We start from the raw sequence: 19,172 nt of genomic DNA, 5'->3' as shown, positions 1-19,172 counted from the left end.
GCTTTAATGTCCCGTAGATGTGAATGGTACATATCCATACTGCAGGAGCAACGCACCATTAGCAGTCCGGCACTTGATATTTACCGTTTGAGCTACAGACCACAGCTATCACAGGAGGTAAGTATGGAAGCATGAACTTGGGAGGGGAAAGAGTTGTAATTTGCTGGCACATAGCAGGAGGGTTGAGGGGGTTGTTTGGAAGAACGTGGACTTGTGTTAAAGCTGAACCATAAGTAGATATAAAAGACACAAATTACTGCAGCTCTGTTTTCATTAATAAATCATTAATTTTCTTAAGAGCAAGCATCGGAATTCAACTTGATATGGACTGGGAGAGGAAGAAGCAGCACAAGGAGCCAATCCATTGCTCTGCATTCAAATGTGTTGACAAGGACAAAGCTGATCGGAGGAGAGAGCAGAGTTGTCATTTTTATTGTTTTTTTTTTTTTTTTTTTACTAGTAATAGTGGCGATCTGTGATTTTTTTTTTTGCGGGACTGCGACATTGCGGTGGACAGATCGGACCCCTGACTGACACTTTTGGGGGACCAGTGAGATTACTACAGTAATCAGTGCTACATATATGCACTGTTACTGGCACTGGCAGGGAAAGGGTTAACGCAAAGGGTGATCAAGGGGTTAAATGTGTACCTTGTGCTGCTTCTCCTTTCACTGTCCAGTCACAGGCTGAGGGAGGTTCAGGATGATCGTGGTTTGGATCAGGGGTCTCCAAACATTATTTTACAGCCAGCACCCAGGAGATGGAGTACGCCATTGTATTCCTGAATTGTGCCGTAACCAGCCTGGTTGTGCCGGGCTGTATAAATCTCAGGACTAGATGGACAGAAATACAACTTTTTGCCTAGTATAACAGCTCTCAGATATGTATTTCATTTGTTTTTTAGCTGTTTTCCTAAATGTCAGCTTTAACTTAGGGTCCAATGCTTGGTCCATCCTTTGCATGGAAAAGGCTCATCCTTTGTAATCATTGGATGAGGATTGGACCTTTTAGGGGTTCCCTGCATAGGTGTGCACAACCAATGGCATTAGTTTGCACCCTAAAGCTCAAAGCTCATGCATTTATTTTTGTTTTATTTTTTACACTTAATTCTTTTTTTACAATTTTTGAGGAGCCCTGCTTGGGGATTTGGTGAAATATCAGGGGCCAAACAGACCCCTGATGTGTCACTTTTGAGCTAGAGAATGGGACTGAGGACAGAGATTCCCCAGTCCCTTTCTCTGCAGCCTCAGCTGCACTGGACAGTGAATGAATGGGAAGTGCCCTGCTGAGCGGCTTTCTGTTCATATACAAACTGAAGCTCCGTAATCTATTTACTGTGCTTCAGTTATGAATGAACACAGTAAGTGATCAGTACCTATCACTCACTGTGTTCATTAAGAAAAGGAAGGGACTATGAAATTACATATTTATGGGCCCCTTCCTCCACTCCCTATTCTGAAACGACTCCCGCAGCAGCCGGAGTGGGGGGAAGCAGGCAGTGCTGCAGGGGAAGGAGGGGGTATGAGGGCCCGGGCAGCAGGGTGGATCTGCACCTCATGGGGCAAGTAAGGTGTGCCCAGGCACACCCCATGCGCACGCCTATGGTTCCCTGCTATGTAAAAACATCTAACCCAAGCATTCTCAACCTTTTCAACACCCTTGAAATAACTTTTTGGTGTCAGGGAACCCCAGCTAAAAATGCAACTCATGGTACATTCGTGTGATGGTAATTGGGGAAAATGCTCCTTACACTTGTGGTCATTGGGAAGAATTATCCCCTTACAGATAGCTAAAAAGGTCAACGGTGTCAGTGGGAACATATCTTAACCACTTAAGCCCTGGAGGATTTGACTGCTCAAAGACCAGGGCCTATTTTGCGATTCGGCACTGCGTGAATTTAAGGGACAATTGTGCGGTCGTGTGACACTGTACCCAAATGAAATTGACTTCCTTTTTTTCCCACAAACAGAGCTTTCTTTTGGTGGTATCACCTGTGCGATTTTTACTTTTTGTGCTATAAACAAAAAAAAGGCCGACAATTCTGAAAAAATAGCAATATTTTTAACATTTTTTTTTATATGAAATTCTCAAAAAAAAATGGAAAAATCAAAATTTTTTAAAATTTTAGGCCAATTTGTTTTCTGTTACATATTTTTGGTAAAAAAAAATCGCAATAAGCGGATTTTGATTGGTTTGCGCAAAAGTTATTGCGTTTACTTACTATGGGAAAGATTTCTGTCATTTTTATTGTTTTTTTTTTAACTAGTAATGGCGGCAATCTGCGATTTTTTTTTTTATTTATTTTTTTTTTTTTTTTGCGGGACTGCGACATTGCGGCGGACAGATTGGACCCCTGACTGACATTTTTGACACTTTTGTGGGTACCAGTGACATTACTACAGTAATCAGTGCTATACATATGCACTGTTACTGTATAAATGACACTGGCAGGGAAGGGGTTAACTGTTTTGGAGAGGGAGGGGTTAATGTATGCCTGGTCAAAGAACCCCTAGCAACCTCTGGGGGAACCCTGCTTGAGGAACCCTGGTCTAACTATTTGAAACTCCTGTTTTTGCGCACAGAGATTTAGGTTTATTTTGATAGACTTTTAGATAGTTAGACAGATTAAATAAACCTCATATCCAAATTTTCACAATTTTATCTGCATCTTGGCAATTATAAACTCTATTTGATTAAATTGTCTCAAATTGCCTCAAACTGACATAAACATTTGCAGTTAAGAAACATCAGACTATAACAAGAGACATGATCATTTATATGTATGGCTACAATCCCGAAATATGTGCGAAAAAGTGGCAATAGCTTAAACACAAGGCTGGCAGATACCAGAAGATAGAATTCTTAATTTGTATAGCCTATAGGGGGATAATTTGCTGTATGAGGAAATTGAAATTAAATAAATGGATCTTCTGCCAAGAAAAGGAAAAAATAGCAACTATAAAATAGTTGTAAATGACTATGAGTCTCCAAACTGCAGCCCAAGGGTCAGATGTGGCCCTTTGCTTGCCTTAATCCAGCCCTTGGGGCAATATTCCATTCACTGACATCAACCATGGGGCAGAATTCCTTCCACTGACACCAACGATGGGGCAGAATTCCTCCCATTGATACCAAGAAAGGGGCAAAATTCCTCCCACTGAAACCAATGATGGGGCACCATTCCTTCCACTAACACAAATGATGGGGCACTATTCCTCCCACTGACACCAACCATGGGGCAGAATTCCTCCCATTAATACCAAGAATGGGGCAAAATTCCTCCCACTGACACCAATGATGGGGCACCATTCCTTCCACTAACACAAATTCCGGGGCACTATTCCTCCCACTGACACCAATGCTGGGGCACTATTCCTCCCACTGACACCAATGATGGGGCACTATTCTTCCCACTTACACCAAAGAAAGGGCACTATTCCTTCCACTCACACCAACGATGGGGCAGAATTCCTTCAATTGATACCACAATGGGGCACTATTCCTCCCACTGACACCAATGATGGGGCACTATTCCTTGCACTAACACCAATGATGGGGCACAATTCTCCCACTGACACCAATGATGGGACACTATTCCTCCCACTGACACCAATGATGGGACACTATTCCTCCCACTGACACCAATGATGGGGCACTATTCCTTGCACTAACACTAATGATGGGGCACAATTCTCCCACTGACACCAACGATGAGGCCCCATTTCCCCCACTGACACCAAAGATAGGACATTGTTTACTACCACTGGATCCCACTGTCCCTACTCCCCCTTAAGTCTAAAGGACAGTAAACTGGCACTTTGTCTAGAAACTACCTTTCAACGCACGTCATATAGGTTTGTGTCACGGTCAGGCTTGGAGAGCACTAGCTATAGCAGTAGAGAGGCTCCCACTGTCCAGCTAGGTAGGTACAGCAGGGGATCACCCTGGCGTATGACACGGGCTCAACCAAGGTGCCGAGTCTAAGCACTAACCAGTATTCACCAAGCTCCTGATGGTGGAGATGGGTTTTGCTGCATGTTAGTATTAGGTCGCGATCCTCAGGATCACCCCACCAGGAGGTGAGCAAGCCGGGACTCAGTAGCAGGTATAGCAAGTAGGGATCAAGCAGAAGCATAGTCAGTAAAAAAGTCAAAGAGACAAGAATACCCTCAACTTGAAGGGGACTATTGTAAGCACAGCAGACAATCAAGCTCAATGCACAAACTGTTAAAAAATATAGCTTTACTACATATCAAAAAGATAAAATAGAGTCATAAAAGACTAGCGGCTTAATAACAGTACAAAGGCAACATAGTAGTATTAGTTGCAGAAACCTTGACCAAATCAAACATGGATGAGACAGCTATTACTACTATGTTGCCTATGTACTGCTTTAACCCGGTAGTCTTTTATGACTCTATTTTATCTTTTTGATATGTAGTAAAGCTATATTTTTTAATAGTTTGTGCTGTAAGCTTGATTGTCCACTGTGCCTACAATAGTCCCCTTCATGTGGAGGGAATTCTTGTTGCTATCCAAATTTGGGATGATGGCACTCTTAGGCCCCGTTCACACTGGGGCGACGCTACTTTGCCGGGCGACCTCATAGGTCGCGGCGCGCTGCTCGCACCGCGACCTCGGAGCGGCCGGCACGGACTTCATAACATTGAAGTCTATGCAGGTCGCTCCGGGTCGCCCCCAAAGAAGCTCCGTACCCTTTTTCTAAGTCGGAGCGACCTGTGTCGCTCCTATTAGAACGGGTCCGCAGCTTCTCTATGGAAGGCGACCTGTCAGGCGACCAGGTCGCTTGACAGGTCGCCCCAGTGTGAACGGGGGCTTACAGTTTTTCACCACATGTCCATTGTAAACAAACAAAAAGTCAACAACTAATGGTCGCAGGTTGGGCTTAAGCAGTGGTGAAGTCAATAAACAAGCCAAAGGTCAATAACAAATGGTCGTAGGTTGGGATTAAGCAGAAGCATTGTCAAGGAACAAGACAAAGCTCAGTAACGAGTGGTCGTGGAAATATGGACAGCAGCAGGAGTGGGTAACAAGATTGAGATATTGCCTGGAGAGAGCACAATAATCTGGCAAATAGGAAGTACAAAGGCATGGCCAAAATAGGAAGTTCATGGGAGGAGCAAAGAGTTCAAGGTTTAAGAGAAACAAGGTTCAGGGCAGGATCATTCAACAAGTTGCCCATGGAACTGTCCAGCATCCCAGGTGGCTCACCAAGAAGAGACATCGCTAGACACCAGCAGAGGTCGCAGGTTCAGACCCTGGTCCTGACGGTATGTGTATGCATTCTTTACAACCAAGTCCGACTTTAACCAATTGTTACATGCGAATCAGACATGTTTCAATTTCAAAAGACTCTTCACCTCCCAAGAGGAGTAGTGTGTCTGTAATATGAGCATTTCTCTATTGTTCATTGACAGATGCAGTCTCTGATCTTCATATCAGTAGGGTTATGCTGCCCCCTACAGGAGTAGGACACTAGGCAGAAAAAAGTTCTGGCTATGCCTATGGGCAGTCTCGGGGGTAGACCCTCTCTCCCTGCTATAGGATGTCCGTTTTAATCTGCCTAGTCAGGAGTAAGGACCTAGTTCCTTGCTGGGATCTCTGGTCCTGTAATATGAGCATTTTGGGGGGGGGGGGGCAGCCTTTATAATCAGCCTTGAGTTTATTATTGTTTAATGGGATGTTCAATAAAATGTATTGGTCTTTTTTTCTTTGGGCTGTTTTTGATGGTATATTACATACTGGAGATAAAGCACCTTGGTTTACATCATATTTTATTCTGTATAAAGGCATAAAACTCAGTTTTTTATAATATTAAATGGGGAGTTATTTGTTTGTCATTTTCGTACTTTTAGCTTTTAGCGAAACACTTTCTTTTTCTCGCCCACTCACTGTCACATATTCAGGAACATTTACAACTGTAAATATAACTTTATTTGTATAGATTGTCATTTAAATAAGAAATCTTTTTTTGTGAAACCGAATCTGACTGCTGTCTTGAAAAAGAAAGAATGCACTGTAAAGGAAAACTTGGCATGATATAAACACGAGAGTTGCCTTTCCTGACCTATTGTTGTAAAACTCGGTGTGACACCATTGTTTAATCGGTGTGACACCATTGTCATGTTGACAGGCAGTTGGCTGCACTCTTTGTACCAGGAGAGCATGTCAATGAAATTCTGTTATCTATGCAACTTCAGTGCAGAACAAAGTGACAACACAGCTGATTCGCTGTGGGTCATTGGTGTTGTCACCCTGCAGGAGGAAGCGGATCCACTGGCAGGATCCCCAAGAGTTTATAAATAGAATATTAAATGGAAATTATGCCAGCACAGGGTGGTACTGTGGGTGCATGATGGATGATAACGAGTGCCACATCCTATTCACTAGGGTGCCAAACTCAATTTAATCGCGGGCCGCATCAGCATTACGGTTGCCCTCAAAAGGGCCGGTTGTATCTGTAATGCTAGAAGTCCAGAACATCCCCTATACTTACATAAGGCGTACTGTGGGTGCATGATGGATGATAACGAGTGCCACATCCTATTCACTAGGGTGCCAAACTCAATTTCATCACGGGCCGCATCAGCATTACGATTGCCCTCAAAAGGGCGGGTGGGTTGTATCTAATGCTAGATGTCCAGAACATCCCCTACTCTTACATAAGGCATCAAGAGCCTCTCCACCATCAGGAATTGAGTCCCCCACCCTCCCTTACATCACAGTGCACCAGGGGCTGACTGGCAACATTTGGCCCAGGGGGCAAATACAGTCCAGAGGCCCATGGTGCAGCGACTCGGGCCCCCCTCCCACTCTCCCTCTTCCTGGCCTCCTCCTGACCCCCATTCCAGGCTGAAGCTACGTTCCTAGTACTCTCTACCCACCAGCCGAATCCAGGTTCCCAAGCTGGCCTACAGGGGGCAGTTTGGGGGATCTGGGACAGCTCGGTTGGGGTTGACCGGGGGGAGAAGAGTTTCCAGTGGGGCATCGGGCCTGCGCTCTGTCGTTGTCTTCTTCCGGCACTCAGTAGATCAGTAGTGGCGACATTTTACTTCTCTTCACCAGGAATCATTTAGTCTTTTCTTTGGCAGAAGCTGTGCAGCCTTTTTACAGGGCATCAGAACAGCCCAGGAGGCAATTGCCCCCCTGTCCCCTAGCCCAGTCCTCCCCTGCAGTGCACCCCCCTTATCTTGTGCTGCTGCTGGAAAGAAGCTTTAGGCCCCTTTCACATGGTCGATCCGATCCGATCCACCTGTCAGTTTTTCAGGTGGACCTGATCGGATGCTCCTTGAATCCCTATGGGGCAGTGGGTGTCAACGCTGACACCCGCTGCTATCCAATCCGATCCTGTCCATGAAATCCGGATGCATTGAAACCCTATTTTCCATCCGTCTGGAGGATCGGATGAGAAGGGACAGACGGTCCGTTCTCATCCAATCTCCCCATAGAGGACAGCGGGGATCTGACAGCTCCGCCTCTGCACACAGAGCGGAGACGGAGCTGTCATCCGCCTGCCCAGCGGGGATCAGCGGATCGATCCCCCGCTGAACAGAACAGACTCCGTCGGGCGGTGCGCCCGTGTGAAAGGGACCTTAGGCATTGCTGGAAAGCAAAAAGTACAGGGTCTGGAGGAGGGCTGGAGCTCTCCTGCAGCTGCAGGAGAGGTGCAAGGGCCACATGAAATTGCCTGGAGGGCCAGATTTGCCCTCTGGGCCTTGTTTTTGACACATGTGGACTACAGTATGTAGATATTTGAAAAACATGGACTTTTTAGGCACCAATTAAAAAATTGATAAAGTTTATTCATAACAAAATTCACATCATATTCTAAAACCATATAAAAGTCAGAAACTAATATCCAATATCTTCCATTTTATAACTGAGTTTATTAATAGAAAAACAAATCAAAATAAGGTTGAATAGTGCCATATGAATGAATTACAGCCGTGGCCAAAAGTTTTGAGAATGACACAAATATTAATTTTCACAAAGTCTGCTGCTTCAGTGTTTTTAGATCTTTTTGTCAGATGTTACTATGGGATACTGAAGTATAATTACAAGCATTTCAGAAGTGTCAAAGGCTTTTTTTGACAATTACATGAAGAGTCAATTTTTGCAGTGTTGACCCTTCTTTTTCAAGACTTCTGCAATTCCCCCTGGCAAGCTGTCAATCAACTTCTGGATACATCCTGACTGATGGCCGCCCATTCTTGCATACTCAATGCTTGGAGTTTGTCAGAATTTGTGGGGTTTTTTTGTTCACCCGCCTCTTGATGATTGACGACAAGTTCTCAATTGGAATAAGGTCTGGGGAGTTTCCTGGCCATGGACCCAAAATGTGGATGTTTTGTTCCCCAGGCCACTTAGTTATCACTATTGCCTTATGGCAAGCTGCTCCATCATGCTGGAAAAGGCATTGTTTGTCACCAAACTGTTCTTGGATGGTTGGGAGATGTTGATCTCGAAGGATGTTTTTGTACCATTCTTTATTCATGGCTGCGTTCTTAGACAAAATTGTGAGTGAGCCCACTCCCTTGGCTTAGAAGCCACCCCACACATGAATGGTCTCAGGATGCTTTACTGTTGGCATGACACAGGACTGATGGTAGCGCTCACCTTTTCTTCTCCAGACAAGGGTTTTTTTGGAACCCTTTTTCCGGGACATTGCGATTGACACATTGGCCGTGTAGACATCACTTCCGGTGGGTGTCTACTATTGACAGATCGCACATCCGGGTTAGTGTGATTGTCACGAAGACATAATTTCCGGCGGGCGTGTCTCATCGGGGCTACTTGGTTAAAAGAGGGCATTGTAACTCCTATTTGGGGTGATTGCGATCACATGACCCTTGAGAACGACGGCCTGTGAGCCGACGAAACCGGTTGGGAACATAGGAGCGCAATCACGCTGTTTTTCTGACCATTTCCGGGACCGATTGATGCAGTTTTGAATAACGCGGAAGCGGTAACCACTCAATTTCGGATCCTGTGTTGTATGCCCGTATATCTATCTATGATGTAAGTGTGTCCACTTTATTTCTAAATAAACTGCTTGAACGTACGTCACCATTTTGGCCATTCCTTCATTTTTATATCGCTGAGGAGCGTGCGGTGGCGGAGGAGTGTGAAGCTTATTTGTTATACAGGCGTTTGTGGAGTGGATACTCGAGGAGGGCTTGATCTTTCATTTGGATTCTGGTCACTCTGACATCAGTCTTCTTGCATTGACCCCCTGTAATTAAGGGGTCGGTGCTTTCTGGTAAGCATTCCCACACACCGGGTGCCTATGTGGTGAAGGGAGTGAAGATCTGTTTCATGAGGAAGAATCATCCCTTGGAGACTGCACCATTTATATTTATTTATTTATCCATTCATTGGTGCATGGGACTTTACTTATGATTCACGTATTCACTGATTATTGATGCACTTTATATTGGTTATATGCACCTTTTAAAACCATTTGATGCAATATTTATCTGGCTAAGCACTTTATAGTCATTAATTGTGTTTTATCTTCTAAATATTGGTTTTGCACTTATTGATGCACTTTTTACTATATGCACCTTAATATTAAGAGGTTGTTGTTATTTATTGCACATTGCACTTTTAGGTGAGCGCGGCTTAGTACACCTTAGGTGTATCATTTATTATTTTTTTTGGATGCCCCAAACAATCGTAAAGGGGATTTATCAAAGAAAATGACTTTACCCCAGTCCTCTGCAGTCCCATCCCTGTACCTTTTTTGTAGAATGAGTCTGCCCTGATGTTTTTCCTGGAGAGAAGTGGCCTCTTTGCTGCCCTTCTTGACACCAGGCCATCCTCCAAAAGTCTTCTCCTCACTGTGTGTGCCAATGTATTCACCCCTGCCTGCTGCCATTCCTGAGCAAGATCTGCACTGGTGATGCCCCGATACTGCAGCTAAATTAACTGTAGGAGACGGTCCTGGCGATTGCTGGACTTTTTTGGGCGCCCTAAAGCCTTTTTCACAAATGCAGTGGAAATGTTTTTTTATGGGATTAAAGTGGAGTTCCAGCCTATTTTGCAACTTTAGTGATCCCTGGAGTGCTCGCTATGTTGATCAACAATTGGGCATTTTCAATTTTTTTGGGGGTCCCTTACCTTATTTTCAGGGCATTTTTGATTGTACTTCCTCCTTCTCCCCCTCTGTGGCCACGGCCACCGACATCACTTCCGCCTTTGCATTGCATCCTGGGAGCTGTTTGTCATCACTCCCAGGAGGCTGGAATCAGGAAGAACTCCCAGAACACTCCCTGGAATCAGGAAGAAGGACACAGCAGATTACACTGCGGCTTCAGATGCCCACATCCAAGATGGCCGCGCTCAGACAGCGTTTTTAAAAGTAAGATTTTGACTAAAATCCAATACTGTACACCTTGTATGAGAATAGCAGTTCTGTAAAGGGCGATGGATTAGTATTATAGGGGTATTTTTAGTTAACCACTTAAGCCCCGGAAGATTTTACCCCCTTCCTGACCAGGCCCTATTTTGCGATTCGGCACTGCGTGAATTTAACGGACAATTGCGCGGTCGTGCGACGCTGTACCCAAATGAAATTGACGTCCTTTTTTTCCCACAAACAGAGCTTTCTTTTGGTGGTATTTGATCACCTGTGCGATTTTTACTTTTTGCGCTATAAACAAAAAAATTATAAACAATTTTGAAAAAAAAAACAATATTTTTCACATTTTTTTATATGAAATTCCCCCCCCAAAAAATGTAAAAATCTAAATTTTTTAACATTTTAGGCCAATTTGTTTTCTGCTACATATGTTTGATAAAAAAAATCGCAATAAGCGTATTTTGATTGGTTTGCGCAAAATTTATTGCGTTTACTAACTAAGGGAAAGATTTCTGTCATTTTTATTGTTTATTTTTTTAACGAGTAATGGCGGCGATTTTTTTTTTTTTTTTTTTTTACGGGACTGCGACATTGCGGCGGACCGATCGGACCCTTGACTGACATTTTTGACACTTTTGGGGGTACCAGTGACATTACTGCAGTAATCAGTGCTATACATATGCACTGTTACTGTAAAAATGACACTGGCAGGGAAGGGGTTAACTTTATTGGAGAGGCAGGGGTTAAATGTGTCCCTAGGGGAGTGTTTCTAACTGTAAAGGAGCGTGGCTTTCCGTGTAACCACAGAGACATACGATCCTACATAGCAGGACCGTATGATCTCTGCAGTTACACAGGGGAGAATGACAGGCGGCTTTGTTTACATTAGCCGCCTGCCTTTCTCTCTCTGCAGCAGACGATCGTGGGTGCCCGGCGGACATTCGAGCCGCCTGTCACTCGCGCGGGGAACACAGTGAACGAGCGGGGGCAGGAGCGCGCCTCTGGTGGTTAGCGGGCGAGTGACGTACCCCTACGTCACTTTGCCCAGGAGGGGCTGACCGCCGCCGTAAATAGTCGTGCGGCGGTCGGCAAGTGGTTAAAAAAGGTATTTGAGGCTGGAACTCCGCTTTAAGTTCATTTTAATGGCAAAGAGGGACTTTGCAATTAACTGCAATTCATCTGATCGCTCTTTATAAAATTCTGAAGTATATGCAAATCGCCATCATAAATACTGAGGCAACAGGATGTATGTTTCCTAAGAAGCACATTCCGTCTCCTACCCTCTTCCTGGTGGCAGAAAACACATCTGCAGAAGAAATGCGAAAGCAATCAAAGACAGCCAAGATGTCTCTTCCTGCCCCAGCGCCATTGGGGGCTATCAGCGGGACCTGCGGAAAAAAGTAAACGCAGTTCGCTTTAATTTAATAAGCACCATTTGCTAGTTACACATAATAATTATACATAGTAATTAAAAATGTAACAAGATTAATTAAAATAAAAATGTAACAATAAGAATTAAAAAAATAAACAAGCAATAATTAAAATTATCATTTTTTTTCTATTGGTTGAACTAGATTGACCTATGTCTTTTTCAACCTGACTAAGGCTGGCCATACATTATACAATTTATTTTACAATTTCCCTTTAGATTTACCAAAACCATATAATATGAGGTCACACCTAAACACTTTCAGTTTGTATGGAATCAGGCAGGCCCTTGCATTACATAGTTTAACCACTTGCCTACCGGCAGGGCCGGTGCTAGACTGTTTTACGCCCTAGGCAAGATCAGCTACTTGCGCCCCCCCCCCCCCCCGAAAAAAAATAAATAAAAAGGGAAGGGGTTAAAAACTGCTCTATGTCATATCCAGTGACCCTGATCTGATGGTTCCTCCATGTAATGCTGTCATACCCAGTGATCCCAATGTTCCTCTATGTCACATCAGGGGTCCCTGATGTTCCTCCATGTCATACCCGGAGACCCTGATGTTTTTCCATGTCACACCTGGGTACCCTGATGTTCCTCCGTGTCACACCTGGGGACCTCAATCCCCCATGGCACACCCAGGGATCCCAGTTCCTCATGGCACACCTGGTGACCCAAAACCCCTGTTACACTTGTGACCCCTCTCCCCCATGTCACACCTGGTGACTCAGATTCCCCATGGCATACCTGGTGACCGCAATTCTCTTTCACACCAGGGATACTCCATGTCACACCCAGGGACCCTGATCCCCTGTTCTAGGGACACTCACTGGGCGGTATGAAGAGAGTGGCCTGCATTCTGCCCTCCTTCACTGTGATCCTGCTTATTCCTTCTCCCAGGACGCTCCTCTCCTGGACCACAGTGCTCACCACAGCTCCAACCGGCTTCTGGTGGAGGGAGAAGCAGCAGTCAGAGAGCTCCGTACCTCCTTCATCACCAACCTCATCAGGCCAATCCCGGTGCCTCGTCGCTTCTGCTCCAGTAAAGGTGCCGCCATCCAGTGCCGAGCTCCGGCTCAGGTTCAGCTCTCCTCCGCTCCCTGCTTAATACTGACCCAGGGAAATGAACGGCTGCCCACCAGCTCAGATTAGAGATTCACTTCCCGCCCAGGGATTAGGCCACTCAGCTCCAGAAGAAGAGGATCATTATGCAGTTAGCACTCCGGTGGGCTCCTTTCCTGCCCCTTGGGGCTCCCCCAGCAATGGTGGAAAGCCAGGGCCTGGTAGTTCTTCCACTGCCCCAGACACCTGGCATCTTCCTCTGTCCCTTCTTCCTCCCCCACTGCCGCCCCTTTCCTCAGCTCACAAGGATCATTCATGACAGAGAGGGAGTGCTGACTTGTGGCTGCGCCCCTAGATGGCAATGCGCCCTAGGCGGCTGCCTAGTTTGCCTAGTGGAAGCACCGGCCCTGCCTACCGGGCACTTTTACCCCCTTCCTGCCCAGGCGAAATTTTCAGCTTACAGCGCTGTCACACTTTGAATGACAATTGCGCGGTTATGCTACACTGTACCCATATGAAATATTTTTATCATTTTTTTTTCACACAAATAGAGCTTTCTTTTGGTGGTATTTAATCATCTCTGGGTTTTTTATTTCTTGCAAAAAAAAAAAGAAAAAAGACGGAAAATTTTGAAAAAAAAAATGTTTTCTTATTTTCTGTGAGTAAATTTTAAAAATAAATAAATGTTTCTCCTTCACTGATGTGCACTGATGAGGCGGCACTGATGGGCACTGATGAGGTGGCACTTTTGGGCACTGATGAGGTGGCACTGATGAGGAAGTACTAATATGGCACACTGATGAGCACTGATAGGTGGCACTGATAGGCAGCACTGATAGGCTGCACTGATGAGCACTGAGAGGTGGCACTGAGAGGTGGCACTGATGGGCACTGAGAGGCGGCACTGATGGGCACTGACAGTGTGAGCCGAGGAAAGCCGAATAACGGCACTTCCTCATTTACATGTGACCGGCTGTGATTGGACACAGCCGACCACATGGGTAAAGAGTCATGTCATTGACATATATATATATATATATATATATATATATATATATATATATATATATGTTATTTTCAAATATATATTCAGTATATAAGATTGTTCTGCATTTAGCTACTTTTCCAGACCAAATCATAGGAATTGCTGATATAAGTGATTTCATCTTTCATTGCGGAATGTATAATGTCTGTCATGTTGCTATATATAGCTCCGCTGTGCATTTAGTGAAGGCATGCTTAAAATAAGCTTCAGCTCAACAGATTATCACATATGGCCAGCTGTTTTCCAGAGTTCAAGATACTTAAACTCATCTTGGTATTAAAGCTATTAGAGCTATGGACTTATATTTTGCTACGGAATGTAATCTGTTGGTCAGTCTTCCCGTTTATAGCAGATTTATCCAAAAGCCATGACCCGGCTTATGACCTCTACTGTGTCTAGTTATAGGCTACTAGGTAATTTTTTTAATGCATTTACCTTTACAATCTACAGATGGAATTTTAAAGCGGATTTTTTATAAGGGCCCAAGAGGCAATGTTCATCTGGGATCCCTTTCTAGATGAAAGTCTAATGGCCGCGCCGTCCAATCTTCAAACATTAGCACCCCCTTGGCCATGGTCATGGCCAACCCCCTAGGCCTTGACCTAGATGTAGAGAGGATTTGCCTTCTTTTGATCTGTACCTCTTTATTCATTTTTTTCTGATTCTTTGAATGAAGTCAAGTATTTTGAATATACGATTAGTTCCTGGTTAGGAACAGGATTATTCTTTGTGTTATTTTATTGTGCTTTTAATCACTTTAGATACAGCAAATGTATCAGCTTACGTTGAACTCTATTGTTGCATCCCTTGCCTTTGGTTTAAATAGACTTGTATTGTAGGTGTACATTGTTTTGCATGAATTCGGTTCTGCTTAGCAATGATATTTTAATGCTTGCAGTTTTGTTTCCTTGGTAATGCTGCAATAAAGGAATTTAATAGTGCACCGAGCAATACAGGTGCTTAGAAAATTAAAGCACATTTCACATGTCGCAATTTCTTTGAAAGAGAGAGAAAGACTGCTGTTGAACAGCTTCTATAGGAAGGCGAGTCTAGCATTTAAATTAGCATTTAGTAATTTTTAAAGCCATAAGGATCAGGGGCCGGGTCATAGGGAATACTGAGGATTGTGGCATGGTCAGTAGAGGCACTGAAGATCTGGGACTTGGTCATAGTGATGCTGACAATCAAGCCCCAACATGGAGGCATCTGGTTCATGGTCACTGAGGTTCTCACTTAGGATTAGGCCCTTGGAGTAGGCACTTGGAGGCACTGAAGATCTGGTTCATGGTCACTGTGGTTCTCACTTAGGATTAGGCCCTTGGAGTAGGCACTTGGAGGCACTGAAGATCTGGTTCATGGTCACTGTGGTTCTCACTTAGGATTAGGCCCTTGGAGTAGGCACTTGGAGGCACTGAAGATCTGGTTCATGGTCACTGTGGTAGCTAGGATTAGGCACTTGGAGGCAATGAAGATCTAGTTCATGGTCACTATGGTTCTTAAAGTGGTTGTAAACCCTCTCCTATACCCAGTTAAATGAATAGGCGAAGACTATACACAGAGATGAAAAATAAAAACTCCCTACATACGTTTTACATGTATATCTGCTGTCTTTCCCTTTTTACGTTTTTTTTAGAAAGTGCACATTGTATTAAAAATCTTTCTTCCGTTCTGTTTCAGCAGTCGGTGTGGAGTCTGGGCATACACTGTATGGAAGCTGATTGGAGGAAAGGCACACACCCCCCTCCACATAGGCAGAGGAAGGAAGAAACTTGCAGAGCTGTACTGTGAATAGACTAGCTCCCTGCTTATCTATCTCTAAGTTCCCTCCCCAACACAATTTTCCAGCTGCTTTTATCTCGTGTGTCGGAGAGCTTGTCAGAAGTTATCATGCTGATAACAGAGGAACAAAGCAGCAGAAAGACATGGCACTCAGAGCTTTGGAGAGAGATAAGTAAACACTATAGATATATGTGCTCAGGTCAGATTTCATGAATGGAGTTTACAACCACTTTAAGATTAGGTACTTGGGGTGGACACTTGGAGGCACTGAAGATTTGGTTCATGGTTACAGTGGTACTTACATAGTTACATAGTTATATAGTTTGTGAGGTTGAAAAAAGACATCAGTCCATCCAGTTCAACCTATGATGTGTGTGTGTGTGCTAATTCATGGTCACTGTAGTGCATGGGTGTCCAACCTTTTGGCTTCTCTGGGCCACATTGAGTGTAGAGAAATTTTCTCTGGCCGCATATAAAATATATACTATAGTTAAGGTATTTAAGTAATAAAACGCTGCCGTGCCCTTCTCGCGCTGCCGCCCCCCCAGCACTAATTTAATGGAAGCCGCTGTGGCCGTGCCCCCGACCCGACTTCCTTCCTCCCCAGCAAAAAAAAAAAAAAATTTGTCAGGAGGCAGTGGGCCGCATTGCCTGCGGTTCGCAAGTTGGACATGCCTGCTGTAGTGCTTAGGATTGGGCACTTGGAGTGGACATTTGAAGGCTCTGAAGATCTGGTTCATGGTCACTGTGGTGCTTAGGTTTAGGTACTAGGATTGGGTACTATATTTACTGCAGAGTGAAACCAGAGGCTTATTTGAAAAATATTTTTTATTGCACAGCAGACTCGGTGTGCTCGTTATGCAGTAAAAGCCTCTTTTCTACCTGCCAGCAATGTTTTGCCACACATGTGCAACTTGTACGATGTTAGGTTTTGGGTGCCCACATGAATTCTGTTTTTTGTTGCACCTTCGAAACCTGCTGGCTATTTGTTATGGTCAAACTGTGAACGAATACATTGTTCCTGGACTCTTTCACCACACACGGTTGTCCAGGTGTACATCTGAGTCATTTAGCCACCTCGTCAGTTATGACAACAGGTCTTTGTTATGGGTGGAATTTAGAAAGCCCAACTCGGGGAGACAGGGTTTTTCTGAATTTCTCATTGGTGCAAATGGTGGCCTTAAGGCTTTCCATGATATGCTTCAATTCTGCGTTTGTATTTTTAACACCTCTTTTGAGCAGACTCACGGTTTTCTCTACAAAAACAATCACAGCAGCCCTAGCTTTCCATTATCTCCCCAAACTTTGTGCGCAGGCCTCCGAAATCTCCTCTGAGACTTCTCTACTGTGCATAGAGACATGTAATGGCCTCTCCATCCCTCCCCCACAGGCACAGATCAGCTGCAATTTCAAGCTCCGTTGGTTTCTACGTGCGTCTACTGTATGCTGCCACACTGGCAGGACACGTCTTAGGAGAAAGGAAAATAAGCTGAGCTTCGTAATATTGTGAATGAGAACAAGGCACTGAAATCACACGCACACACATTTAGAGGAACGCTTCCTTTTTTTCACCTGCTAACACAAATGCGGATGTAGGATGTTGTAGGTTTTTATTTCCCTGAAATTTCTGCAAGAATAAAGAGATTTTGCCTTTTTCATGAAATGGAGTAGGTGAATGGGGAAGGAGAAATTAAAGTGGTCTTGGTAGGTTTCAAAGAAACCTACCAAGGTCTATTCCTCCCACTGACGGGGCACTATTCCTCCCACTGACACCAATGATGGGGCACTATTCCTCCCACTGACACCAATGATGGGGCACTATTCCTCCCACTGACACCAATGATGGGGCTATATTCCTCCCACTGACCCCAATGATGGGGCACTATTCCTCCCACTGACGGGGCACTATTCCTCCCACTGACACCAATGATGGGGCTATATTCCTCCCACTGACCCCAATGATGGGGCACTATTCCTCCCACTGACACCAATGATGGGACACTATTCCTCCCACTTATATCAATGATGGGGCACTATTCCTCCCACTGACACCAATGATGGGACACTATTCCTCCTACTGATACCAATGATAGGGCACTATTCCTCCCACTGACCCCAATGATGGGGCACTATTCCTCCCACTGACACCAATGATGGGGCACTATTGCTCCCACTGACACCAATGATGGGGCACTATTGCTCCCACTGACCCCAATGATGGGGCACTATTCCTCCCACTGACCCCAATGATGGGGCACTATTCCTTCCACTGACACCAATGATGGGGCACTATTCCTCCCACTGACACCAATGATGGGGCTATATTCCTCCCACTGACCCCAATGATGGGGCACTATTCCTCCCACTGACACCAATGATGGGGCTATATTCCTCCCACTGACCCCCAATGATGGGGCACTATTCCTCCCACTGATGGGACACTATTCCTCCCACTGACCCCAATGATGGGGCACTATTCCTCCCACTGACACCAATGATGGGACACTATTCCTCCCACTTATACCAATGATGGGGCACTATTCCTCCCACTGACACCAATGATGGGACACTATTCCTCCTACTGATACCAATGATAGGGCATTATTCCTCCCACTGACACCAATGATGGGGCACTATTCCTCCCACTGACCCCAATGATGGGGCACTATTCCTCCCACTGACCCCAATGATGGGGCACTATTCCTCCCACTGACCCCAATGATGGGGCACTATTCCTACCACTGACCCCAATGATGGGGCACTATTCCTCCCACTGACACCAATGATGGGGCACTATTCCTCCCACTGACACCAATGATGGGGCACTATTCCTCCCACTGACACCAATGATGGGGCACTATTTTTAGGAGAAGGGAAAATAAGCTGAGCTTCGTAATATTGTGAATGAGAATAAGGCACTGAAATCACACGCACACACATTTAGAGGAACTTTTTTTTCACCTGCAGACACAAATGCGGATGTAGGATGTTATAGGTTTTCATTTCCCTGAAATTTCTGCAAGAATAAAGAGATTTTGAAGAAATTGTGCCTTTTTCATGAAATGGAGTAGGTGAATGGGGAAGCAGAAATTAAAGTGGTCTTGGTAGGTTTTAAAGAAACCTACCAAGGTCTATTCCTCCCACTGACGGGGCAGTATTCCTCCCACTGACACCAATGATGGGGCACTATTCCTCCCACTGACACCAATTATGGTGCACTATTCTTCCCACTGACACCATTGATGGGGCACTATTCTTCCCACTGACAGCAATGGAAGATAAGCATACCCTCATATAGTGGTAATTTAGCTCCTCTGTAAACAGCAGGGGGTATTTGCTTAAGGCTGCTCAGTGCTTTACAAGCTGCTGTTCTGCTACTGCCCCTGTCTTCTAGAGCAGGGATCTCCAAGCTGTGGCCCTTTGCTTGCCTTTATCTGGCCCTTTGGGCACTATTCTTATCACTAACAACAATGATAGGG

The 19,172-nt window shown here is 44.8% G+C and overlaps 1 protein-coding gene across 2 annotated transcripts in view; it reads right to left on the bottom strand.

Annotated features, from left to right (window-relative positions):
• The window catches only part of GABRA3 (gamma-aminobutyric acid type A receptor subunit alpha3), a 67,290-nt gene that overhangs the window by 23,681 nt on the left and 24,437 nt on the right, over positions 1-19,172 (bottom strand). For both annotated transcript variants that reach the window (XM_082263956.1, XM_082263957.1), the window contains exon 2: positions 11,662-11,769. In XM_082263956.1, the coding sequence (XP_082120082.1) occupies positions 11,662-11,750 (89 nt within the window). In that variant the 5' untranslated portion in view covers positions 11,751-11,769. The remainder of the gene's footprint in view (positions 1-11,661; positions 11,770-19,172) is intronic.

This window comes from Pelophylax lessonae, assembly GCF_965119305.1.
Source record: "Pelophylax lessonae genome assembly, chromosome: 7".
Classification (NCBI taxonomy): Eukaryota; Metazoa; Chordata; class Amphibia; order Anura; family Ranidae; genus Pelophylax; species Pelophylax lessonae.
This window is presented reverse-complemented; position numbering and strand designations above follow the sequence as displayed.